A 26,369-nucleotide genomic window follows, 5' to 3' on the forward strand; every position below is an offset into this window, starting at 1 on the left:
AAGGAGGGGGATGGGAAGATGCCGTTCAGAGGAGTTAAGGGATTAAATGGAGCATTCACAGCCCGAGACCCTCCCTTGGCCACTAAGTCTGTGATCGCTAGGACAAGAACAGTCCGCAGAGATGGCTGCAACTTAGGCTAGTCTGTGTGCTATGACAACTCATGAGGTGAATGGCTCCTTATTTAGCCTTCCCTGTCGTGAGAGAGTAGAAAAGGTTAGGTTTTTTGTTTGTTTTTTTAATAGGATCAATCGCACACACAACTTAGAGCCAAATATTCCCACTTAGGTCCTTCATTATAGCCTCTGGGATCAACCCACAACAGAACCCTCACTGAGGTCTGCAGTTTAGCACAGAAGCAGAAGGCAAGGTATGGCTGCATTCAGTTCCCCCTTTGCAAGCAGGTCTCTGCACAATGCATTGTTCTGGGCTCCTACAGACAGGTGGAGTTGCAGCGCAGAGCTGATTAGCAGATGGGCCACAGCCACATCTCAGCGAACGAGACGACTCCAAGAACCGGGCTGCTCTTACCTCTGTAGTGCTCCATTCTGGTGTGATGGGTGATCCCCTGCGATCGAAAGCTTAAGCTCAGGATGTAACGAGGGTCGGAACTGTCTCGGACCAGGAAGGATCCGTCTGGCTTCCCCTTCAGCTTCATTTCTGCGTCTTCCCAGTTCATTGGTCCCCAATACCAACCACACTACCAGTAGAGAGTGCAAAGAGGTCTTCAGACTTCTGGTAAGCTAGAAAGGCACTTGCCCATTAACAGCTCCGTACTAAACGGCTTAACTCAACCATCAACGGATTCAAAGAACTGTCGGCCTTTTCTGCCCCATCCTAGCACCAGTGCGCTCCCAGGAAGAATTAACAGTTTGGCATTGTCTGTAGCTGTTGGCAAAAGCAGTGCTGAAGCATTTCCTCGGCAAGGCCAGTATTTCACCACAAGAGGAGCAGTTTAGCATCCTGGTATAAATTGCCATCAACAACCCAGCCTACACTGGGGAACCATCTGATGCGGACCAAAGGTATCAGCCACAGGTCCCCCATAACCTGCTGCTGGGGAACACTAAGACACCGTTACAGAAAGTCAGACGACATTAAACCATTTGGTTCTAGCTATACTAGCAGATAAACCTGTTTCATCACTAGTCCAGGAAGAGCGATGGTCAATCATTGACAGCAATGAGTCAATTTCCTAGAATAAACAAGGCCATCCCGTCCCTCTACCACATACAAGCAACATCTCTTTACACATGCAAGCTACCAGACTAAGGAAGACATTACCCCTCTTCCACTTATATCCAAGTGCTTCTAAAGCTGGTGGGGATATACAAGTGAGGAACTGATCACTGGCAGGGCTATCATTAGGGAAACATCTTTCCTTTTGTCCCATCCGCATCACACGCTTCCAAATGCATATGGGGAAAATAACGAAGCCCATAAGGCTGATCTCTGACTTAACCCACGAACAGTCCAGCAATGGAGAGCCTTTGCCCACTGGAGGTCTTGTAAGAGTGACCCGAGATCTAGACCCCACAGGAAGCCTTTACCTTTTCCAGTTCTCGCAAGCTAGCTGCAAAGCTGCTCGAGTCTGGTCGGTAGAGAGGACAGTGAAGATGCTGGGTGGTCTGGCTGATCACTGCCTCGGACGGTCTGAACGGGACGATCCGGGGAAACGCATCTGCAGGGAAACAACCAACAATGGCAGGCAACGGTCACTCCTTTACAAGCAATACTGCAAAGAATAAGAGCCGCCCTCCCCAAACAGGCCCTGGATTCTAGAGGACAAAGCAGGCGCAATGAAGCCATGGCATAGAAAAAGAAGCTTTACTGATGGATGGACAGCGTCCTTGGGAATGAGGACAGAGTGAGGAAACCTGGGTAGCAACTCCAAGGCAACTAATTCATTGTCTTCACCAGCTATTCACCCGTGTCCCCTCAGAGGCCTGTCCATGGAAATGCCAAGGCCTTTTCACCTGCTTTTAAAATGGATTGGAGAGGGATGTTGTCAAAGTCATTTAGGCCCAAAATCTGACAGCTTAAAAAATTTGACGCGGAAGATAGAAACCGGAAGGTTAAGTGATAGAGCTATGTCGCTGCAGAGCCCTGTATGTGATTTTACTCCGGTGCCTAGGGAGCCAGTGTTGAGCCCTATTCCCAGAACTACGCTAACACTAGCAGACAAGAGGCCCCAGTGATCACACCTGTTAGGCCACGCAGTGCATCCTGCAGCCAGTTTAGGATTAGAGGCTGTGATTCAGGTACATTCTAGTTCTGCTGAGCCTCAGGGAGGAAGTGGAGATTTGAAAGCTGCCAAATGGAAGAGGGTAACTCAGCTATTACGAGCAATGCAGACAGCCACATTACATGTACAAATAGTTTAAAAAGGAACCTAGAGGCTTGACTCAACCATGTCCCAGTTTGTAACATGGGTAGACCACCAGCTCAATCTTGCATTACCTGAACCGGCCAAGGGGGCAGCACCCAACCCTTGCTATCGTTCTTACAGGCAATACAGACTTCAGTAAGGTCAGACATTTGCCAAAAAAGATTAGTCCAGATCTCTGCATAACACAGCCTTGCCGCTAAAACTAAGCTGACCTGGGGCATGGGGTGGAGGAGGCGGAGGCAGAGGGAAAGACTGCAGGGAAGACCCCATCGGACCCACTAGAACAGATGTAGGCAGCGTCCCACTGATATCATCTAGAAGAGAACAAAAGCAAGAGAGGTTCAGAATATAGGAAAGTAAGCGAGCTGCTAGATCGCCAAGCACCTGCCAATGGCGCAAGAGCAAGCCCAGCGTTCAGCTCCGCCTGCAGCGCTGAGCAGGAGGGGAAGGGATGGCACATTAGCCAACAGCTCAGCCTTGCACTAGCTTCTCTGAAAAGCAGATATTGATGTAACCTCAGAACTTGCGTCACTCAGTGTCACCTGGATACCTACACCACCTCTCCTGCAGAAGTTAGTTTCTAAACTGGGTATTTAGGGAGAATGTGTCGGGCAATACAAGATTAAGAACATCAACAGGTTTCTGAACGTCTAACGGCAGCCCAATATGCAGCCACGTATGAGACATGCAAGTTTGCGTTTCAATCTCAGAAGCCAGGGAGTGCTGTCGAGTTCGCATGCTGAACCCGGGAGAAAGGGACCACCTCACAGTGTTCTAGAATAACCCTCCCTGCCAACTGATTCAGCAGCAGCCCTGGATATGGAATTGGAAGAAATCCTTTGCTTGGGAAGGCGAGATCAGTTTATCGGAAGGGAGCCTGTAAGAGCCTGCACTGTACTCCAAAATGGAAAAATAATTCAATCCCTACCGCTTACAGCCACAGACATGACCAAGAAGGAAATTCTAGGGGGATGTATGTAGAGTACCTAGCAGGCTGAGGCTTCTCCGTGGCGGAGGTGGAGGAGTCGGAGGGTGAGGCGAGGTCAGTCCTCGCTGGGAGATGTCCACATCCACTAGTGACACAGTTTCACCTGAAGATTCATGGAGAGAGACTGGTAAGAGTTTGCACATTCTCCAGCGCATGCAAAGGGAAGAGACAGTCAAGCAGCAAGGAGGTGGCTTTAGAAAGTTTTTGGAGGTCAGTTTCCACACAGGTCAGAGGCCTCTGCTTCAGTCTCCTATTAAATGCTTTCAAGTTGAATTTCCCCATTGCACTGATTATAAGACATTGATCAACTCTGCCCCAGCAGCCCAAAGGTCAGGCTCTAAGCAACAGTCAAGTGCAAACAAATGGCAAATACTGATGCATGCTTCCGAACCCAACCTAAGTTCAGCATACACAGTAGAAAGTCTTTCAATAGCACAACAGACTCAGTCATCTTGAAGGCTATTACCAGGCAAGATTTCCAGGCTGACGCAGCAGGCACTGAATTTCGGCGACTGAGGTATACCGCAGAAGGGCATTCCAAGCAAGGAGCTGGAGGGGGTGTGTTTTGTTTTTTAACTCTATTTGCTACATTAAACATACCAGTGCTTGCCAAGGCTTCCTAACGTGTGCATTTCATGCACGCTCCTAGGTATTTGCTAGACACAAAAGGAAAGACTCCAATAGCCAAAGGCACATCTGATGGAACGGTCAAATTTTGGACTTAAAAACCCATTCATGTTTTTAGCTATTAAAGAGATTTTCCCACCAACCGACCCAAGTGGAAGATAGTCAGCAATACTTCAATGGCAGTTCTTTGACCACATTCTCTTTCTCATGATATTAACCTTCAATATGCTTCGCTGGGCTCTTCTGATTTCTAGATTCAGATGCTGACCACCACAGCATTACAAAAATTCCCCTGAAGTTCTCTATGGCTTTAATGCTCATGACGTGGCTTAAAAAGCCAATTTCATGCACTGGTACCTGTGGCCAGATGTGATAAGCCAGGGGTGGGCATCTAGCAGCCCAGAGGCTGCCAACAGCCTGCCAGATCATTTTATTTGGCCCATCACAGCCCAGCTTGGGGCAGGTACAATGGCCAAGAAGGGGACAGGATAAGGTATTATGCGGGGAGGGCCTCCCTTACATGTAGGCATGTGGGTCAGGTGATCCTGTGGTGAGAGCTAATGGGCCAGAGTGGGGTACCAGGCCCAGCCCCATGGTTCAGGAGTCACCACTTCAGGGTGGGTGTGGGGCTGGCTCACTCTCTAACACCCCCCCCCCCCAGGGGCTCCCACCTCCTAGGTGCAGGACCCAACCCCCACATCATACACCCCAGCCTGCCAAAGGGTTTTAGAGGATTTTGTGGCCCTCTACCACCTTAAAGTTGCCCATCCCTGCCAGAAGTCTTACAGACAACATTCCTGTTGACTTCAAGGGGAGTTTGCCTGCCAACAGCCTACAGGATCAAGTGAGTTAAACGCCTGCTTATGCTGCAGAGTAGCCCTTAAGATCAGCGTCCTGCTTGAATCAAATAACTGGGAGAGCTGTTACCTAGCTGGTATTGACCCAGGTGCTCAAAGGTTCTGGACCCCATTGCAGTGAACGTGTGTTAAAACACATCAATAAAACCGAGGAAACATCACCAAAGCTAAACTACTACTATTAAACTAAACTAACCCTAAAGCAATCCAACTGACAAATCCACTCTCAAGATGTAATCATTTGCATTGTCGTAGCATGAAGGGGCCTCAGCCAAGCACTATGGAAACACTGAACAAAAAGGATAGCCCACTGAACAGAACTCTGGAGAAGCAGAAGTTTGACAACTCTTGTTTACTAGAAATTACAGATGGCAATCTCAAGTCTCTGGATTTTTAAACAGAACACACTGAATAATTTCAGGAAACAAGATTGAAGGCGGTTTACTTGGGTAGCTTCTCTCTTTCAGGTGCCTTCCCCACGTGTGGGTGCTCACACCTGCGTGCCTACTGCCACCCCCTAAAAATAAAGCCAAGTAAAAACAAAAGACAGAATAAAAATACTTAAGGTAACGGGGGCTGCAAACACATCAGCTCTCAGTCTTGTGGACTAGAAGCTAGCTAATTAAGGATCCAACATTTCCCGCTAATGAACCTCCAGGTGCAGGGAGAAACTGGAAAAGGAAGGAGTGGCCTGGTAGTTGAGATCCTGACTTCCTCACCCCAAGGTAAAGAGTCTTGAGATTCTTGACCATACGTCTCCCCATAGGTAGCTTATTGACCTAGAAGGCGAGGCAGGCTTCTTGGCCTTACCTTTGATTTCCAAGACCTTTGGACAAATCAGGTACGAGGCCCCTCTTTGATCCATGCAACTTGGTCCAAGCAGGTTCTAATTAGGTCATCCTTAGTGAGTGTCAAGTTTTGGAAAAGTCCCATTTAAAATCAGCAAATAAAAAACTACCCTTTTTTTGCATAAGAGAACCTGACGTCTGTGAGCAGACAAAGATATCAATAATCCAGACACAAGACCGTTTGAGGAAGTTGGCATGGTCTTATGCAAGTGAAAAGGTCTTGAGACGACACGGTTTCCAGATTACCGAAAGTTTAGCTATTTAGAAGATGTTTGCCAATCGGAAAAACCTGAGTAACAAAACCAGTCACAAGATTCATTCACCGGCAAAATTAAAAAGTGATTTCAAACTTGTGATCGATTTAGTCATTTCCAGTTTCTTCTCTGAAGTTTTTCTGGAGAAAAGTTACTTTAAAACCCATCATGATGAAGTTCATTAAAGTTTTAATTTCTTTATAGAGAAAGGTTATACAAGGTTTGTATTCCCACGTATGTACACACACACACACACACACACACACACACACAAAGATCCCAGGACACTGGCAACAGCTGGGGAGATGGTGTTAGGAGTTTCGGCTTTGTCAATCTCTGGTTTGCAGAATGAATGCACATTTTGCACATCTACGGGAAGCTAGGCATGTTACAGAAAAAAACCAAGTGAGTGCTAATATTATTATATTATTATAATATTAAAATTACTTCTGTGGGGGTTTCAACTCATGTTGGTGCAGGAACACACACTGTTGTGATTGCATAGTGCCTAGGACAGGGTCCTGGTATGTGACTGGTGCTCTCCATTACAGACTTCTGCACCAGTACAAAACCCAGTACAGAAGTGTTGCTTGCACCAGGGTGAAGATTCTTGCTTTTAAACATGGTAGGTCACACTGCTGTGGCTACAAGTGCCAGCATGTCTAATAAAGACAGCCCTTTGCATGCTAGGATCATAGTTCAGACTCCCATTGCCCTTTCAACAGGGGAAAATAAAACATGAAGCAGAATGAGGAGCTGTGTTCCTCAGGGCTGGTCTACACAGACTTGCTTCTGATTAACTGTTCCTGTCAACGGTGTCCCCCACAGGCATTTAATAAGGAACAGCTATTGTGCTTTAAATTCACACCCTACCTTTATCCACATTAACTTCCCAGTGCAGACAAGCCTTATGCTGGGTTCTAGTTTTAGGGGGTTGTAATTCCTGATGGATTGCATAGCTCTTAGTAGATGAACAGAAAGGAAGTCTTTTAATTATCTGTAATTAAATCTAAAGGAGTAACACACCTAAAAGTGTAAAATAAAGTGTTTCACTTCATCTTTCTATCCTTACCTGTGAAGAGGGGGCTGAAAGCAACCGGAGAAAAGGCACTTTGAGTTCTTGTCAATCGGGGTTTCCTATTGAGAAAGAGAAAAAGCTAATGAATGAATACAGGAAAGTAGCAATTCTTCCTCAGCTCTGGAAAAACCATTCAGCTTGATCTTCTGAAGAGCTGGTAGAGCCCAGTCACTACCCTTGCAATGCAGTTTAAGACTTATGAGAAAACGTACGCCAATATCAAGCCAAACCTGCTTTAGAAAATGTAAGTACAACCACCAATACACAAAGCTAAGTCTTAGTCTTTATACCACGTCTCTAAACGGCTAAGTAACGAGTTAATTTCAGGAGGAAAGTCAGTTAGAGCAAATATACTCCAACTGGAGTCGTGCGGCCTATTTAAAACCGAGCTAATTCTTTCCCTAGGTTGGCCATTACATCAAGATGCCTTAGTGAAGGACAGATATCACCAAGACAGAGTTACAGGTTACACGTGGCACACCAGAGCAGTTAACTCTGCACTGACACTCACGCCATGTGCAAGCGTCACATGAGGTACACAGCCTCCTTGAGAGATCAGGTGAACTGTGGAAAAGCTGCTCTCTAAGCCCATTCAGCTACACGGAAATGTAGCTAAAACGTACCTCTGAGGACGCCCGTAACATTTCCTTTCCAAAATTTACTTAGTATGAGGCCTACAAATTTAGCCACCTACTACCACTACCCAGTGAAAATTAGCCTGTACAGTATCCTTGACTGAAGCACCCTGAAGGGCTTTGCCCGGTTGGGTATGATCACCAATTAACATAAAAGAAACCAAGGCAGAGTAGCTGTGACTTGCTCAAGATCCAAGTTCATTGCGGAGGTGGGAACTGAAACTCAGCCGTCTCCCTTCCAAGGCTCTTGTCTAAAATCTAGCTCTTCGTGCAAGAGGTGATCTTGCAACAGTAACGACAGAGCGTTAAAAAAGTGGTCAGAATTCTCTAACTTGATCCCTTGCTTTATACTTGAAAGGACTATTTATAGAGAGCCCAACCACAATGGTATCTGAGCACAGCCAATGCTGACCATGAACTGTTGTTTAAAAAAAGCCTCCGACAGGCAGGCCGGCTGGCCTATAACCTCACAGGAAGCAGTTTTTTGTCCCACAACAAATAAAGAAACTAGCCTGTTTAAAGCTTGCTGTGCAGAAGTTTAGTTTCATGCTAGAGGCTGCAAGGCAAAGTTCCTGTGTTGGGGGTAAGAAGTACATGGCTGCTACTTGAGTGTTTCCAGGCAAATCAAGCCTGAATCTTGGCCTTTGTGCAAGACATGATCTTAAAAGTGTGCTACAGAATTCTAATAAGAGTGTCCACAGTGGTAGCACCCAGTATCGCAGACAGCATTGTCTTAACAAGACTCTACCCAACTGCTGGCCACATGAAAGATGTCAAATGCACTGCTCCGGAAATCTCCCCCCAGGCCAGATGAGTCAATTACTTAGTGCCATGCTTCACAATTTAAGAGCAGTGCCATCCAAACAAACATGTTTTTCTACATTCAGCCTTGCAACATTGACATAAAGATTTACCAACCTAGGCATAAGCTCTTCTTTCCCATCCTTACCATGATGGAAATGCCCATATTTTACTTGCCCATCCAAGAGAATCTCTCACCCTGGGCAAGTGGGATTTTACAAGGCTGGCTTGGTTCCTCATGAACTCTCTTCTCCACCTCCATTTTTAGATTTGCAAGGAGGAAGCGCTCTCCATAATCTGAATGCTTCCCTTAAATCCACTAGAAGGTTTTGCCTGTGTCCCTTGGCTGTCCTATCACCAGCCTCTTAAGATGCTAGTCAGTTTCAGAGAAAGTTAGCTGTCTCCCATCTTCTGGGAAGTGTTACGCTCCACATGATATCATTTAACCAAAAAACGACAGAGTCCTGTGGCACCTTATAGACTAAGGGAAGTATTGGAGCATAAACTTTCGTGGGTGAATACCCACTTCGTCAGACGCATGTTCCAATTTAACCAAGTTATTGGAACACTGAAATCTAAGCTCCAGTTTTGTATCATCGGGCATTAAAATCGGTTAAGAGTGCAGAATATGCAAGTATAATCCTGCCTTTTCTGCAGGGGATACAAAATTCTGCTCTCCTTTATACCTGAGTAACCTCATTGACTCTGATGGGGTAGCACAGGTGTGAAGGAAGTTTTTAGTTCTATTTTTGCAAATAAGGACAGTAGTGAGAAATACTCCTACCATTTAGATACTGATCACTTTTACGGAATCACTTAAAACCAAAATAGTTTGGAATTAAACCTCTAACCATCTATTATTAAAGCCCTATTTTATCCTTAGAGGAATGAATAGCACAGAGCAGAAACATTTTGGACCTCTCTGTGCCATTACCAAAACGGCTACATTTTTACGCTACCATTCTATAATCATGTAAAAAAAAAAAAGCACCATGTGTTATTTCTCACTTCTAGATCTGCAGTGGGGTCAGATCCAGAAATGATTCACAGGGACTGGACTCTGCTACATTTCACTATTAAACTCATATGATCTCTTCTAACATTTCCTTTCCCTCTTCTCCTCACATACAGCAATGGTCTCCAAATTATGGTGGAAAATGTTAATAGTAATCAAGTGTGACCGTCAACAGAATACCACTGCATCAGTTTAACTTAATACTGCAGAAGATCTCTTAAGTGTCCTGAGGGAGCCATAAGTGGGCATTATGGTGAACATGGCAGTTGCTAAAGAATGCTAGTGATGGAATTTCCAAGCGGCTCACATGGCATGAACGGCAAGTCTGAGCATCAGATGAGCCATATCAAACATCACAGATGACATGGCGAAGATGGGGTATCTTGAAATCATTAGAAATCAGAGGAGAGGAAAGTGTTTTAGGTTCAGTTGTCCATCAAATCAATAAAGCCGAGACAATAGCCATGAGAACTCATTGTTCTGTAGTAAGTCAGGGCAAGGGGACATAAATCTTTTCCATTTCCAGTTTCTGTAATTGGTTCCAGACAGGCAGAGATGGTAATAAGTTAAACTGGCTTAGATCAAAGTCCTGGCCGATCATTTCCACTGGGGTCATGTGGCACCTTCTGCATATGAATGCATAAAGGAATGTTAGAAGGGACTGAAAAAAAGATCAGATCCTTGACCGTTAGGTGGGCAGATGCTGCTGGCCAGAGCTGCTATAAGCCTTGGGCTACAAGCCTGCAACTGGATTCATGCAGGCAGCCTCTTGTGGAAGTCATTGGGACTCTGCGTGTGCAGATGCAGTATCCATGCCTAACTCCACACCCACGTGTTCAATACGAATGGAGCAGTGGTGCACAATGGCTTCGGAGAGCCATTTCCGTGATGCAGCATTTAAATATCAATGCTCAGGCCCAAAGGCAGGAACGTTGCCACGGGTATCCCTATATTCAGTAGCAGTCAAAGTCTACCCCAGTTCATCAGAACAGACTATTGATCTTAGCTAATGGGGTCAGTTTTCCTTTTAACTTTTGCTACATTTACCAAGCAGAGTTGCAACATGGTCCCTCGGGGCATCTGAATGCTATGGATTGCCTAGACCGCAACTTCAAATACTGGGGATTCTGCTTAGCAGTAACATTTAAGAAAAAGTCGCACTGGGTAAACACCCTTCTGCAGTATAGAGACAAAACGTCTCAGCATCAGTATCTTAGAACAGGAATTATTTGGGAAGGAGGAAGGGGCAGAGAGTCAGATATACTGACAGGTGCAGACAAGGCATGCTGCAGTTTTAACGTGCATTAGCTGATGGAGGTAAACCCAAAGGGAGAGCATAGGATTTACCTCAAGCAGCTAACGTGTTAGAACTATAAACTGCCTTGTTTACACTAGACTTTTCACGGGTGTTAAAGACTCCCTTTTTCTTCTAGTGAGGACAAGGGCAAAGAACCAGCAGTCTGCACAAAACACCCCTTGCCATGAGGAACCTACAGATATGGGCATCCTTGGGACAGCAACTCAGCTAAGCAGTGCAGGTGATTTGGTATCTTGAGAAAGGGTACCCAGCACGCAAGTTAGGAAACCTAAAAAAAAATCTTCCATACTTTGAGGCAACTCGGGAGAAGGAGAAAAGACACCATATGATCCCAGACGGGAAGTTAAACGAATAAAATAGGGGGCAGAAGCAACTGTAAGAACCTTGGTGCTGCCCCACTGCTAAAGCACAGGGGGTCCAGCAAATGTGGGCAATGCAGTACATGGTTCCTTGAAAGCAGCCTTTCTTCCTTCCCACATCTGCATGGAAGCAGATTGTGCACATAAGGCTGCAGGCTTGGGCAGCAACCCACCACCTTAACCTACTCTTCTTCACTGGCACAAGATGGCATAAAGCTGAACTCTCTAGTAGCTAGCAATGGATGCTTCACTACTATGTAGCCTCCTGGCAAGTAGGGGAACTAGAACAAAATACAACAGTGATGTGCCTCCTTTCCTATCCCTCCCAAGGAGAACTCCATGAAAAAGTGCCCATGGGAACAGAAGGCACAGTTCAAATCTAGACCTTTTTGAGAGGACTCGTAAAGTTCGATTCAGCACATTTAGCTAATCTTTGTTAAAATACTACCTAATGTGTGCAACAAAATCCCATGCTTCCATGTGTAAGAGTTGGAAATGGCAACAGCGGTGACCATTAAATTCTCCTACAAAAGGAAGAATCCATGTGGCAGTATGCTCTTTCTGATCAAAATCTGGTAAAACGTAACAACTAATTTCACGCCACTTTATTTCAGTTCTCAGAAATCCTAAAGACTTCCAGTTCTGGTCAATAGCAAGAACAAGGCGTGAGTGAATAAACCACAAGTACATTAGCAAAATAGTGTCATTACAAGCAAATGGAATCTCTCTGCCATCTAAGGTCCATTTATGGTAAATGGAGCTTGGAAACCACAGTATAAAACAGCTTCAACATCCCACATGTAGAGACCCACCAAGGCTCATCTCAGGAGTGCATTAACAGTACTTAAGGCTCAAACACATTGACCAGCGTTAAGTGGTAACAAGCTGACACTGCAATTTAGCCAAGAAGTTTAGGCTATATGGTCTCAGATGCTAACTCAGGACATCCCCTTTTAGAAGAAGCCAGTAATTTCAGTCTCCCAGCCTACACCAGTAAGGTGAGCAAGGTTTTGGGCATATTGGCTGTATAGTTACCACAAACTGGTGCGCTGGGCCACAACTCTCCAAAGGCTGTTAGGAGTGAGTAGCAAAGATGTTGGGGGATTTTCTTGCTCACCCATCATAAATTCTTAAACTATGTCCTTCTATATGCTCTCTCTTCACAAAGGACTTGCATTAGGCCAATCAATTCTCCTGGTCGAGGACTAGACTGTTTCCTGAGTCCATTAAATGCTGCTCCTGGGCTGACCAGAAACTTCCTTGAGATCTCAGCAAGGTACTCCCTGCCTCCCCACCAACAAAAGCCAAGTGATGTCACCCCTACAGCATCCCCGGCCGCAGAAACAAGCATGTAGCCTCTGCAGCGCAATGGAAGCTTGGAACTCCAAAGCCCACATGGTAACATGGAGAGCAGAGAACAGGCCACCACATGAGCCCCTTTTGGTCCCAAATACCTCACTCCTCCTGCTGAAGCAGTTTCCTTTTGTCCCTATTAACTTATGGCTGTCACAGGAATACAAGCTCACTGGGCATGCAGAGCTCACATGTGACTATTCCTACTACAGCGCTGAATATTATTGCTGAAGTCATATTGGAAGTGGCCCAGGAGAACATAAGGCTCATTCTTTGGACAACACTGTTCAGCTCCACAATTCTTTTCCTCAATGGCTCATGAGATAGGTGCTGACTTTAGCGTCCCAGGAATAAACAAAACAGAATAGCTCAAACACTGGTTCAAAACCCGGAAGTCACCTGCTGATGGAGACAACAGCACTGTTAGTATCACCACGTCTACCGTAAAATTTAGACTGTGATACTAGTGCTTCCTAATTTTTGGACAAAAAGAGGGGGGTTGTTTAGTTGGTGTTAACGGGCCACTCTACCTTGAATGGTTGCTTAGAATGCGCGCTAACAGCTTATGCTAAACACCCTGTTCCACCTCATATTTAGCTGTGATGCTTGGACTATCTTTCCCAGACCTGAAGAAGAGCTCAGTGTGGCTTCAAAGCTTGTGTCTCTAACCAATGGAAGTTGGTCCAATAAAAGCAATCACCTCCCCTCACCTTGTCAATCCAAGTGCAAGACAAGAGACAGCAAAGACCAGCACAACAGGCTGCTGTCTCAGCACACTCCAAGCCTAGCCAATGTCAAGTGTTTTTTTAGGCATGCCATGACTGCAGTGACTAACCAAAGAACTGCAGTTAGAAAGCTCTAGGAGTAATCAATGGCCTGATGAACTAAAGCCTTCTTCAACTAAGAAGCTCTGCCCTGAGGATGCATACACCAGATACTACGTTTGCGCCACAGCTCAGAGAGCTACAACAACACAAGAACCCAAAACCCCATGGCTCATGCTCGTGGGTATTTATCAACAACTATTCCTTCCCAGGGATGCTCCCAAAGCATTGTTAGGAGTGTATTTCATATGCCTGAACTCTGTTGGTAGGAATGATGAGCCCCTCAGAGCAAGGACTGAACAGCAACCAGCACGATATTGGATATTCATAACCCACCACCTCCTTAGGCCTTTGTGCTGAGAACACACATCATGGTGCATGCCTGCCCATGGAGCTGAACGGGCATGCTATTCCATATGCATGCCAACCTCCTTCTGTCAATGACAGGAATGTATCCTACAGCGTACCCCATGCCCCTCCTGGTGAATGGACACTAAAGCATCCTTCTACCCCACACCATGGCATGCGTGTGCCATCTTACATACCCCCCTCCCACCCTTACACTAAGAGGGCATACTATGGCATGCAGCCTCTAGATCCCTCTCCCTCCCTTGCATTAAAACTGTACACCCTGGCACGCACACACCTCCCCAGTATGGCTTCCCTGGACCCTTGCACAGAGAGCATAGGTCAGTGTGCAGGCTGGCCTCATTCCCCACACCCTTAGGCCGAGCACAGGTTATTGCTACTCGCATGTGCCACCACCTCCATACTCTTGACAGCCCCAAGCCTGCAGAGCCCACCAGTGCCTTGACCCCCCCAGCACCATAGAGCCCCCAATCCCGAGCCCTCCCCCCATTGCCGGGCCCCCTCTCGCGCCCTCCCCCAGCACCATAGAGCCCCCAATCCCGAGCCCTCCCCCCATTGCTGGGCCCCCTCTCGCGCCCCCCCCAGCACCATAGAGCCCCCAATCCCGAGCCCTCCCCCCATTGCTGGGCCCCCTCTCGCGCCCTCCCCCAGCACCATAGAGCCCCCAATCCCGAGCCCTCCCCCCATTGCTGGGCCCCCTCTCGCGCCCCCCCCCCTTACCTGCCCGAGTCCTGCTCCCGGCCCCTGGGGCTGGACACGTCGGACAGGCTCCCGGCCGAGGCGGGCAGCTCCCCCGAGCGCCTCCTGCCGGCGGCGGGCTCCCCCCCGGCCGGGGAGCCGCTGCAGCTCTTGGTGCGGAAGAAGCGGCTGAGGCGGATTTTGAGCGAGCCCTTCCTCGCGCCGGGGCCGCCTGTCCCGGGCGGCGCGGCGGGGGCGGCAGGAGGAGGCGGCGGCGGCGGCTGGGCCCGGCTCCCCGGCCTCCCTCCCACGCCGGCCCCGGCCCGGCCCGGGCTGCCCAGCTCCTCCTCGGAGCCGCTCTCGGCCTCGTCGGGCTCCAGCGCCTCCAGCACCAGCAGCGCGTCGCTGGTCTCCTCGGCGGCCGGGCCCCCCGGCGCGGGCAGCAGGCTGAGGCAGGGGCAGCCGCCGGGGCCCTTCCCGCCCACCTCCAGCGCCGCCAGCTGCAGCTCCAGCCCGGCCGGCGGGAGCCCCCCCCAGCGCGGGTCCCCCTTGGGCTGCAGGGCGCAGCGGTGCCGCGGGCAGAGCAGCTCCGAGGGGCCGGGCCCGGGCCCGTCCCCGCCCGGGCCGCCGCCGTCCCCGTCCCCCGGCCGCCCCACGTTGCGGAACACCATGAGCTGCGGCGGCGGGCGGGAGCCCCTCAGCGGCGGCGGCGGGGACCCCCCGGCCGCGCCGCCCTCCTCCGCGGGGCCCTTGGAGCCGCCGCCCGGCTGCGGCCCGGCCCCATAGCCCAGCAGGCGGCTGAGCACCCGGTACGAGGCGGCCGCCTCCCCCTCCCGGAGCTCGGCTCGCTGCATCCCTCCGGCCCGGCTCGGGGCGGCGCCTCGCTCGCCCGCCCGCCCGCCCGGGCCTTCCCCCGCCCGCCCCGGGACCCGCCGCCGCCGCCGCCGCTTCCTTCCCTCCCTCTCCCTCAGCGGGGGGACTACCGCCGGCCACGCCCCCTCACTTCCGCTGCCGCCGGCCACGCCCCCTGGCGCCGTTCGCTGCCGCCGGCCACGCCCCCTCACTTCCGCTGCCGCCGGCCACGCCCCTTCGCCCCGTTCGCTGCCGCCGGCCACGCCCCCTCACTTCCGCCGCCAGCCACGCCCCCTCGTTCCGCTCGCTGCCGCCGGCCCTCACTGCAGGCCCCGCCCCCCGCCTTCGGCCCCGCCCCTCCCCTGCGTCCCTCGAGCGACGTGAGCCCCGCCTTCCCTAGGCCCCACCCCTTATCTACGTCACTTCGCCCGACGTCCGCCCCGACCCCGATAGGCCTCGCCCCCTTCCCTAGGCCACACCCCTATGCCAGCCTGGTGGTGTCTCCGATAGGCCCCACCCCTTCTCTCATAAGCCCCGCCCCTCCTGAGTCTCTGCCCCACCGTCAGCCCTATGCGCCCCCTACCTTTCCTCCTGGTGGTGGGCCTGATGTTTGTTGTGCTCGGCGCTGTCTGTGGGGTGGGGCTTAGCCTGCCCTCTGATTTCCCCTAGCCAGCCCATCATTGTGGTACATGAGCACGCGCGCACACACACACACACTACACACACACACACGCGCGCAGCCTTGTTGCCTTCAACTCAAGCCATGTTAACTAGATGCCGATTATGGCCTGATGTGACACTGACCTAGGGTCACCAGACAGCAAGTGTGAAAAATCGGGGCAAGGGGTAGGGGGTAATAGGCGCCTATATAAGCCTCAAATATCAGGACTGTCCCTATAAAATTGGGACATCTGGTCACCCTGCACTGACTGGTCTCCTCTGATTGCCCCGTTATGTTTCCTTTTCCATCAACCACCTTCTCCACCCGGCTGTGGTCTTAGGCCCCCAGGATTGTAACTCATTCTGCACGGGCAGCTCAATGCATCCTCAGTCACAGATGAGCCATTTGCAGGATCAGGGCTTAAATCTCCCCCACTGTCCATTCCTCTCTCTCATCCCTGCTCACACCAAAAATATAACTGGATTCAAAAAAGAATTAGGTAAATTCATGGGGGACAGGCCCATCAATGGCTATTAGCTAAGATGGTCGGGACACAACCCCATGCTCTGGGTGTCCCTAAACCTCCAACTGCCAGACGCTGGGGCTGGACGACAGGGGATGGATCACAAAATTGCCCTGTGTTGTTCATTCCCTTTGAAGCATTTGGCACTGGCCACTTGTCAGAGACAGGATAGTGGGCTGGCTGGACCATTGGTCTGACCCACTATGGCCCTTGTTATCTTCACTTGGACCAGCTCACCATTCTCTCCATATCCCGTCACAGCTGCCTCCAGACCCCCACCTCCCTCTCGGCTCTATAACCCTAGGCCCCCATGCTGCCCCCATCCCTCCCAAAGCAATCTTTAAGGTCCTTATTCGGGACCAGTAACATTGCTCCTCGATCCCATCTGCTCCTCACCAGGGCTAGTTCCTGACTCGGCGCCCCAAATGCTGCGGCTGAAAAGAGGAGCGTTCGTCAAGCACTTACAAGTCCAGCAGAGGTTCAGCCCCTTCACATCTCAATGGAGCAAGTGCTAGACAGGCAGTGTGACCTAGTGGGTAGGACACTGCTCTTAAACTCGGGGACCTTGGGGTCTAGTCTCAGCTCTGCCATTGGTCAATGTGTGTGAGCTTGGCTCAAGGGCTTCGCTTCTCTGTGCCTCCTCCGATTAGGCTGTGGGACAGGGTCGGCCTTCGCAATGTGTTTGTACAGCACCATTAGCCTTGATCTTAGCTTGGGCCTCTGGGTGCTACCAAGAAGCTGCTGCCACGTTCTGGAGCCCACCAGGCTTCCCAGGGGCATTTCCGAGTCTGCTGGGCTCTTTTCTCCTTTCACGGTTTTTACCTTGGGTCCACACTGTTTCTTCCACCCATTTTCATTTCCTCCGCTCTGCCACCCCACCCCCATCCCCAACACCTCAGCCTACTCCCTCCCACCGCCTCACGCTGCCTGCCCCCTGCGCAGGGGAGGGAGTTAAAAGCTGGCTTTACTGAGCACAAAAAAAAGTTGGTTTAGGTTTTTTAAGCAAGGGATGAGCCTTGTTTCTTGGCCCCTGTGTGTGGGAGGGGCCCTGAGCGCCTGCAAAACACAACGTCTGGACATCCAAACTGAGCTACGTAAAGGAGGAAACCGACCACGGGCTAACGTTAGCCCTGGTGCTGGCAGGGCCAAGCCACCGGAGTACCCCATCAGGGTTTGATTCGCAAGAATTCACCCCCTTTTGCTGCACCATGGCACAGTATTTTGGGGTGGTGCGAGCAGGGGTCTGCTAGAAACCAACCATTTCCTCTAGAACCAGAACCTCACACCCCAACCCGACCTGCGAGGACAGCTAAATTCAGAGCCCAAATCTGCAGCCTGGCCCCATCTCCAATGTTCTCCTTCCCACTGCTGCCCCTCTGCAGAGAGTGCAGGACAAGGCTCCCTCACTGACTTGCACTGAGCCAGAAGGAGGCGCTAGAGATCAGGCTCCTCTTTGCGGGGCTTGATGAATGGGTCTAAGGCAGTGGTTCCCAAACTGTGGGGGGTGCCCCCCAGGCGGCGTGGAGGAATGTTTGGGGGGGCGCGGCAGGGCCTGGGCAAGCCCCCACGGTGGGCAGGGAGGGAGCACCACCCAGCACCGCTCTGCCCCCAGCTCACTCCTGACCCCGGCCCTGACCACAGCCCCACTCCTGGCCCCAGCCCCGACTGCGGCCCCGCTCCCGGACGCGGCCTCCAGTTCCTGATCCCAACCGCGGGCCCACTCCCAGCCACTGTCCCTGGCTCCTGGCCCCAGTCACAGCTCCCAGCCCCACCCGCGGCCCCACTCCCAGTTCCCGGCCGGGGCTCCGCTCATGGCCCCAGCTCCCAACTGGGGCTCCAGCCTTTCTCCTGGCCCTGGTTCCTGACCACGGCTCTTGGGAGAGGGGGAGTGCAGACCAGGTAAGGGAGGTGCAAGGGGGAAAGTTTGGGGACCGCTTGTCTAAGGCGGTAAGCATGGCACAGTGCAAGGCCTTGCCGCTAGGTGCTACCACAATACAAATTGGAAGTGGTCTCCTGCTAGGGGTAAGGCAGTTATGAGACTGTAATAACCTGAGATATTCCTTTAGCTCAGCCAACAGAAGCATGCTTTTAGTGCTGGAGGTAGGAGGTTCAAACCCTATTGACCCGAGCAGCACTAGCTGCCTCCTCCACAATGCGAAACCACTTGTGTGTGCTCCGGAGGAAGCAGGTTGCACGTGACATCCAGCGAAGAGTAAAAGGGCAGGTCCCGGTGAATTGCAGCCCGCCACAGTTCGCTGCAAAAGCTGCGCTAAGGTGACGCCGCTGCTGCAAAGCAGGTAGTTGGAGGTAACAATATGGAACTTTACAGAAAAGGGGCTGAGTGGAAAACCAAAGCCCAGCCCAGCCTTGGAGCTGGGGTAATGGAATGGAGAAAGCAATTCACTTTCACATCATTACATGTGATTTGAGTGAAGTGACCAGAAGGCAAGAGCTGCATTCAGAGAGAGTTAAGCTGAGCGCGGGGGGGAGGAGACGCGCAGCTGCTCTCAGCATCCCAGATCCCTTTAAATGATGGTAGAAGTTAGATCCAGCAGCGCCACTGACCGCCCGGCTGGCTTAGGGTTGGCACTCGAAAGTGGCCGTTTCAGCCCAGTCGCGTTTCCGGGAGAAGGATTAAGAGCAATTCTCTGAGGATACCAGTGAAGGAGGGCATGAAACAGCAGCAAAAGCAACTAGGGAGACATTTTCCAAGGCCTCCCTATGATACATGACACTGGATTTTTCAGGGTTGGATCAGCTCCCTCCGGACAAATGCTCTGCTCTGATTGCAAACTTTAATCTCCCGGGGCAGGCCATGTCGGTCAGGAACATGATCCCCATTTCACAGACGGGGAAACTGAAGCCCAGGGTGGGAGGGTGAAGACTTGCCCAAGGTCACGCAGCCCAGCTCGCTGGACGTACACACCCAGGCTTTAACCACTAGGCCGTGCTTCCCGCTCCCTGCTTCCCTATGAGCGTGCAAAGGGGCACCATGCCACATCACGCCGGGAGAAGTGCAGATTCAGTTAGCAGCCTGAGGCGTGTCTGTTTCCCACCTGGGACCCTGACTCCATGGAAAAGGGCTCCCGACCGTGCACGTGGCATTATTACAGATACGCGCCTAGATCCAGCAGCCCTCTCAGGGTGCCAAGCAGGACAGGCTGTTCAGTCCACGTGAGCAGGAGCTAGGCACCAGACATAGACAAGGGAGACGCAGCATCTTCTTTGTGCTGAGGAGGCGTGTAGCTACTTGCTCCCCTCTTAGGCCTCTCTCCTGCTTCGAGGCAGCATCGCCCAGGGTCCCTGGGCTCCCCATCACTTTGTAACTTGCAGGCCTGTGGGCCACACTCTGCCCCTGCACCGTCAGGACCAAGCCTGCACTGTGATCTCGCAAGTCAGGTAACCCCTCTGTGCCTGGGGTGTCTCTGTAAGACACGGGGCTGACCTGCCCCTCGAGGGGGCTGGGCGGCTGCATTCCTGTGTGCAGAGTGCTTCGAGAGCACCCAGGGGCCAGTGCTTTGCTGCAGAAGGGAAAGCCTCATTGTAGCTAGGATCTGGGTTGTAGCTAGGATCTGGGTTTGCTTCCTGGCTCCCCCACTTGACCATAGACAAGTTGTGCGGGACCAGATCTTTCAGACTATTAAGAAATGAGCTGTTCTCGAACATCTGGCCCTGGCGGTGGGTGCTTGAAAAATCTCACCCTTAGTTGCTCTGTGCCTCAGTTTCCCCACCTGTAAAACGGAGACCATACTACTCCATTGCTCCTGCCCCTTGTCTGTTTAGACCGCCAGCTCTTCCGGGTGGGCCCTGTCTCTTACCATGTGTCTGTGCCAGGCCCAGCACCATGGGGCCTGATCTCAGGTGGGGCCTTCTAGGCTGTACTGCAATATAGCTAGTAATTGCCCTGTGAATCCGGGCGCGGGGAGGTGTTCTCCAGAGAGATTTTCTAGGGCCAAGGTCTCTCCCCTGCTTCATCAGAAGCCGAGTGATTCCATCGTGGTTTCTGTCACTCCCCCATGGCACCGACCCCTTTGCTATTTTAATGTTCACCTGGGCATGCCTGCCCCAGGGCACAGCGTGGGCTTTCTGGCTGCGCACGCCAGCCCGTCCCTGCTGGGGGCCCCCACAGCGCATGCAGGTGAGGCGAAGGGCTGAGAACTGGACACTTGGGGCAGGAATGAACTATGGGCCTGTAGAGTTAATGGGAAAGGGGATTGCTGTGATGTCACAGCGCCCTCTGGTGACACAAAGCCAAGCGGCTGGGCAAGGTGAAACCCTGCAGTGTGGGTGGGTGGTTCGGGGGAGCCCTCTTGTGGGGGACGTTCAGCCGTCTCCCGCCAGGTCATAAAGCCTTTGGCGCTTGTGGGGGTTCAGGCGCATCCTTCCCCAGGGAACCTGCTGCGTGGGACATCCTGGTGCATTTGCTCTTCCACGGCTTTTGATGAGATCGGAGGTGCGGGGAGCAGGGCCGGCGGGCAAGCAGCCAAGCTGAAAGACTTTCTCCCCAGACGCCCCATCACCCTTCAGTTCAACACTCGCTGGGCCTGACCCAGCAGCCGGCACTAAGCGAGCTGCTTACGGACACAGCTGGGCTTCCGCTAAGGAGGCTCTATAGGGATAGTTCGCACATTCCCACCTAAGCCGGTCCCCCCCACACCAGGCCGTGGGTGGCGGTGCCAGTCCCAGTCCTCCTTCCCATCAGCCTGACTCCAGTGGGACTGGTGCTGCTCAGTGGCTTGGGGATCACGCCCTGGCGAGCACTCCGGAGCCCACTGGGCAAAAGCATCGTCGTGACAGGCCCAGGGCCGAGCCTGCAGGCCCTCGCCACGGGGAAAGCCCTAGACACTCTCTCCAGCTTTGTCGCTGCTGCTGATCCGCCACCTTGGGTCCAGTTTCCCTCCTTGCTCGTTGCAGGGAAGCCAAATGCCATTAGCTGCATGCAGGAGTGCCCCGGGTGAAGTCTATTGGCCGGACAGGTTCAAGTGCAGGGGGCCACCATCGAGGTGTTAAAGCCGGGAGCGTCAGTCAGCACTCGCAAGACTGCAGCAAAGGTCCTTTTCCACAGAGCCGAGGGCCTGGCTGATAAACGGGCCGGCCCGGCTGAATGACTGGACGTGACATGACAGCGCCACCCTCGGTGTGCTGATGGGGAGGCGGCAGCGGGAGCCGGCCGCACGGGCTAGCCGCTGCAGCTCGCGGCCATGCTTCAGGGGATCCGGGTCCTCTTCCTGACTCTCTGTGGGACCTGCGGCAAGTCACACTGTGCCTCAGTTTCCCCACCTTCACAACGGGGAACGGGCTAGCTCGGCGGCAGATCAGGACCCAGGGTTAGATGGAGAGGAGGAAGCAGGAACCACCAGCACTGTGGGCTGTGGCACTGGCCGAGCGGAACCATCCCTGGGCGAGAGAGATTCCCGTTTAAGCCTAACTCAAAAGGCAGCAGCCTCCGCTTTCCCCCTGCTCCGGGGGGTCCAGCACGTCACTCGCTCTGAACCGTCAGCACAGCCACCCCGGCTGCCCAGGGCTTTGGGCTCAGCTCCAGCCCCACCGACGCCCTCCTCCTCCATTCGCCCCATTGACTTGGATGGAGTCACTGCAGCGGGCTGAGCGGGAAGAGAATCAGGCTCCCTGTCCACACGCAGAGGTGCGGCCCCAACAGGGGTTTGCCACCTGCCTCTAGCCTAAATCAAGTGGCTGCAGAGTCACGGCCGGCCCCTTCGCCCTGGGACTCTGATCCCGGGACCCCAGGTGGGAGGGTTACACCGTCCCGGGTCTCTGGCCTTGGGTGGGAGGGTTACATCGTCCTGGGTCTCTGGCCCCGGGTGGGAGGGTTACTCCGTCCCGGGTCTCTGGCCTTGGGTGGGAGGGTTACATCGTCCTGGGTCTCTGGCCCCGGGTGGGAGAGATACATCGTCCCGGGATCTTTGGCCCCGGGTGGGAGGGTTACACCATCCCAGGATCTCTGGCCCCGAGTGGGAGGGTTACATTGTCCCACTCTCTGGACTTGGGTGGGAGGGTTACACCGTCCCGGGATCTCTGGCCCCGGGTGGGAGGGATACATCGTCCCGGGATCTCTGGCCCTGGGTGGGAGGTCTACACTGTCCCGGGTCTCTGGTCCCGGGAGGGAAGGTTACACCATCCCACTCTCTGGCCCCAGGTGGGAGGGTTACACCGTCCTGGGCTCTCTGGCTCCAGGTGGGAGGGTTACACCGTCCCGGGATCTTTGGCCCCATGTGGGAGGGTTACCTGCCTCCTCCTGGTTCATAAATAGCCACTGTCTGCAAGGGGCTCCGCTTGTAGGGGCCTCCCAGCTCATGCCCCCACTCCCAGCAGCCGTGCGTGTTTGTTAACAGGCAGTCGAGGCAGAAACTCTCGTCTGCAGGAGGGGAGGGGAGGCCGCTCCCAGCCCCCCACCTCTCCCTCTGGCCAGTGCCCTTGGAGCAATGTGTACAGTGGGGGTGTTGAACCAAACCCTACACCCTGAGTCCCAGCCCCCCCCCCCCGCCCCCCGCGGCTCTGGCTCTCTCCTGCCCGGATCGTCTCTCGCTCGCGCTTTCTGGGTCTCCTTCCCTTTTTCATTCTCTCTGCCTCACTCCCCCTTTTCGTCTGCTCCCCCCATCCCTCCGACACGCTGCCCATCACACACACGCCGCATGGTGACATTGGGCTTGTGAGCAGCACAGACTGGCTGAACCCCCCCCCAGCCCGGCCTGGCCCAGGGCTAGGGTGACCAGATGTCCCGATTTTATAGGGACAGTCCCGATTTTGGGGTCTTTTTCTTATATAGGCTCCTATTCCCCCCCACTCCCTGCCCCGATTTTTCACACTTGCTGTCTGGTCACCCGACCCGGGGAAGGCGGCGCCGAAAGGGTTACTGACATGTAGCGGTGTGATGCGAACAGCAGTCGGTGACCTTATCAATGCCCAGTCTGGCCTTGGCGAAGCTGCTGAATGGGGAAGCGGGGTGGGGGCGAAACATTTTCAGGCTCCGTTGCCATGGAAGCCATCGAGGATCGGCTTGCATCACAGCCAGCCCCAGATCTCCCTAATGGAACTAAAGCAGGAGGGAGAGTCGCCTTCAATCATCCCCTGCCTCCGGCCCCGGGTGGATTTCTCCATTGGGAGCATTAGTGGGCAGCGAGCCGCTCTGGGCGTGTGCGGCGGGGCGGGGGGAGCGGGGGAGGATCTGCAGCGATTTAAAAGCCTTCGCATTAGGTCCAGGCGTGGACGAGCGACCGGGGAGGGGTGGCGGAGAGGGCAGCGCCGACAGATGTACAGATTTTGGAGCCGGTGACGTCCGTTCCGTCGCCAGCAAAGGGGAGGGGGAAGGGGGACCAAAAAAAAAAAAAAAAAAAAAGAGCGATTGAGAGAGAGTCCTGCCTATTTCAGGAGCTGCAGAGGGCACCTGGGCCGGCATAAATGCACGCCGGCGCTGCTTCTCTTAGCAATGAGCCCGTCACCGCTTTGTTCCGCCTCCTCCTCCACCTAAGGGTCCCCGGCTCTCCCGATGCTTGTCCACGGGGGGGAGGCTTCTTCCCCCCGCCGGCTTCTGCTGCCACCGCTGCTGAGATGAGCCCTGCCGGCTGCAGGGCGGCGGGATCTTGGCTCTTTTGATCCTTCACCCAGCCATGGGAGTCTGGCTGTGGCCTCTGCTCTGGGGCTTCCAGATGGAGCTTGTGTGGGGCGCGGGGATCTTCCAGCCCCAGAGGTCGCCTCCCCCCAAGGCCAGGACGCCCAAGGCGAAGGAATGGACCCTGTCGTCGTCCTCTTCCTCAGCTTCCACTTGGGTGCCCACCCCCGACCTGGAGAAGATGGACCTGGAGGGTGCTGCGGCAGCCTTGACTTTCCTGTACTCGGGGGATGCGCTGAGGCTCTCCCAAGCCAACTGCAGCCGCCGCTTCGAGGTGCGGGACGGGGGCAGGGCCTCCAGTCCCCCGCCGGGCCTGCGCTCCGCCCTGCGGGGGGCCACCGAGACCCTGACCCACGCCACCAACTTCCTCAACATGATCTTCCAGACCAATGACATCAGGGAGTCGAGCGTCAAGGAGGACGTGGAGTGGTACCACGCCCTGGTCCGGAGCGTCGTCGAAGGGGATCCCCAGGTCTACCGGGCCGTGTTGACCTTCGACGCCCACCCGGCGTCTTCCAAACCCCAGCTGATGCTCCAGGCCACCAAGGAGAACAACGAGATCCTCCTGCAGGACCTGTCGGCCTCCTCCGAGAGCCTGCGGAACCTGAGCTGGGAAAACCAGTGGTTCAACAGCCTGCAGGCCCAGCAGCGGGGCCTCTTCCTGCACAAGCGGGTCCTCTGCAACGACCTCCAGAGCCTGGACACCCCCAAGTGGAACCGGGGCGACAGCTACGTGATGGACGCCAGCCACGTCAAGTGGTCGCCGCCCTTCCTGGAGTGCCAGGACAGCCAGTTCCTGCCCAGCTGGATGGTGACCCTGTCCTCCTCCTTCTACGGGCTGAAGCCGGACCTGACCCCCGAGTTCAAGTGAGTGGGGGCAATGCCGGGGGGAGGGGAGGATGCCTGTGGGGGGGAGGTGTATGAGGATGAGGGTAGGGGGTGCTTGGGAAGGAGAGTTCAGAGCACTGCATTCCCCCTCCCCTCCAGCCCGCCGCCGGGGGTGGGGCAGATTCTCTTCTCGTCTCACTTCCCTAGGCTGCAGACTTGGAGGGATTCCCTCCACCCCCGCACTAAAGAGTGCAGAGCTGGGGAAACCCCCCCCCCACCTAACGTACCTCCTGGGGTGCCAAAATGGGGGATTCCCCCCACCTAACATACCCCAGCCCAGGGTACCAAGCTGGGGATACGCCACCTAATATACCCCACCCCAGGGTACGGAGCTAGGGAGCCCCTGACCTAAAATACCCCACCCCTGTGTGCAGAGCTGGGGATCCCCCACTTAACATACCCCACCCTGGGGTGCAAAACAGGGGGATCCCCCACCTAACACACCCCTGGGATGCAGCGCTGCACGGTTCCCCCATCCCTCACACGGAATCCCTGCCACTGACACGCTCAGAGGCGAAGAGTTGCGGGAATTTCTCCACCCCACCTACACTTTGGCACAGAGCTGCAGAGGTGCCCGTCAGCCTGGGACGGAGTTCTGGGGACCCCCTCTCGTCCATCGCTCTGGGTGCGGACCTGCAGGGCCCCCATGTACACACTTCTGGGTCTCCACCACATCTTTCCTCCCCCCTTCCCCGGGTTTTCCAGTGCCCTGGACTCTGCTGGAAGACAGGCTGGACGCCAGCTGACATTGTCACTGTGTATTCAGGTGGGGTGACCCCAGTAGACCCCCAAGCCACAGCCCTGGCCAGCCAATCCATGGCTGGGCCCTGAACGAACCTGGCTCCGGGTGGTTATTGCAAAGGGGGATTTGAGGTACGCCATGATGGATTGGGAGCGGGGGGAGCCCTTTCACCCCCCCTTGGCCTCAGCCCTCCTTTCTTGCTGCGGCTCTCTCTGATCACAGGGAACCCCAATGCTCCTGCCAGACTCCAGGCATCCTACACGTTCGGTTCTGCTCCACGTCTGGGGGTTACAAGCTTCCAGCGAGCAGCTCCGGCGCTCGGTGCCAAGTCCCCATGCGACCCTTGGCATCCCCGTCCTTCCTCCCAGGCTCCCCACGGGCGTCCTTTGCAGGGAATCATGTAGGGGGAGGGGAGAAGCTATTTTCGGCCCCCCAGAGTGGCCAGGGACCGACTGAAATGGGAGGGGGCCTCCGACCTCCCTGTTTGCATCCCAACGTTCCAGATCCATCGGGGACCGTGTCAGAGCAGGGAGAGGAGCAGCACAGGGTGAACGCTGCCTCGCTGGCGTGGGCTGGACGATCGGCCTTATTACAAGCCAAAATGGATTCCCCCCAGCAAGCCCCTGTCTTTCCATGCCGTGACCCGGACCAAGGAGCCAAACAGTGGCTTGGCCAACGGGAG

General features: G+C 53.7%; 2 protein-coding genes across 4 annotated transcripts in view; one reads left to right on the forward strand and one right to left on the reverse strand.

The window, feature by feature from the left end:
- Positions 1 to 15,323, reverse strand: part of SOCS7 (suppressor of cytokine signaling 7) — a 34,708-nt gene extending 19,385 nt beyond the window's left edge. The window contains exons 1-6 of one of the 3 annotated variants that reach the window (XM_065577665.1): positions 14,434 to 15,323; positions 7,034 to 7,098; positions 3,374 to 3,478; positions 2,600 to 2,701; positions 1,549 to 1,679; positions 530 to 698 (exon numbers count right to left, since the gene is read on the reverse strand). In XM_065577665.1, coding sequence (XP_065433737.1) covers positions 530 to 698; positions 1,549 to 1,679; positions 2,600 to 2,701; positions 3,374 to 3,478; positions 7,034 to 7,098; positions 14,434 to 15,245 — 1,384 coding nt within the window. In that variant the 5' untranslated portion in view covers positions 15,246 to 15,323. The remainder of the gene's footprint in view (positions 1 to 529; positions 699 to 1,548; positions 1,680 to 2,599; positions 2,702 to 3,373; positions 3,479 to 7,033; positions 7,099 to 14,433) is intronic. The other 2 variants (XM_065577666.1, XM_065577667.1) reach the window with 2 other exon arrangements.
- An 8,318-nt stretch (positions 15,324 to 23,641) lies between these two features.
- GPR179 (G protein-coupled receptor 179) overlaps positions 23,642 to 26,369 on the forward strand; it is a 39,024-nt gene continuing 36,296 nt past the window's right edge. Inside the window, exon 1 of the mRNA XM_005301858.5 lies at positions 23,642 to 24,924. Coding sequence (XP_005301915.2) covers positions 24,056 to 24,924 — 869 coding nt within the window. The 5' untranslated portion in view covers positions 23,642 to 24,055. The remainder of the gene's footprint in view (positions 24,925 to 26,369) is intronic.

This window comes from Chrysemys picta, chromosome 24 (assembly GCF_011386835.1).
Source record: "Chrysemys picta bellii isolate R12L10 chromosome 24, ASM1138683v2, whole genome shotgun sequence".
NCBI classification, from domain to species: domain Eukaryota; kingdom Metazoa; phylum Chordata; order Testudines; family Emydidae; genus Chrysemys; species Chrysemys picta.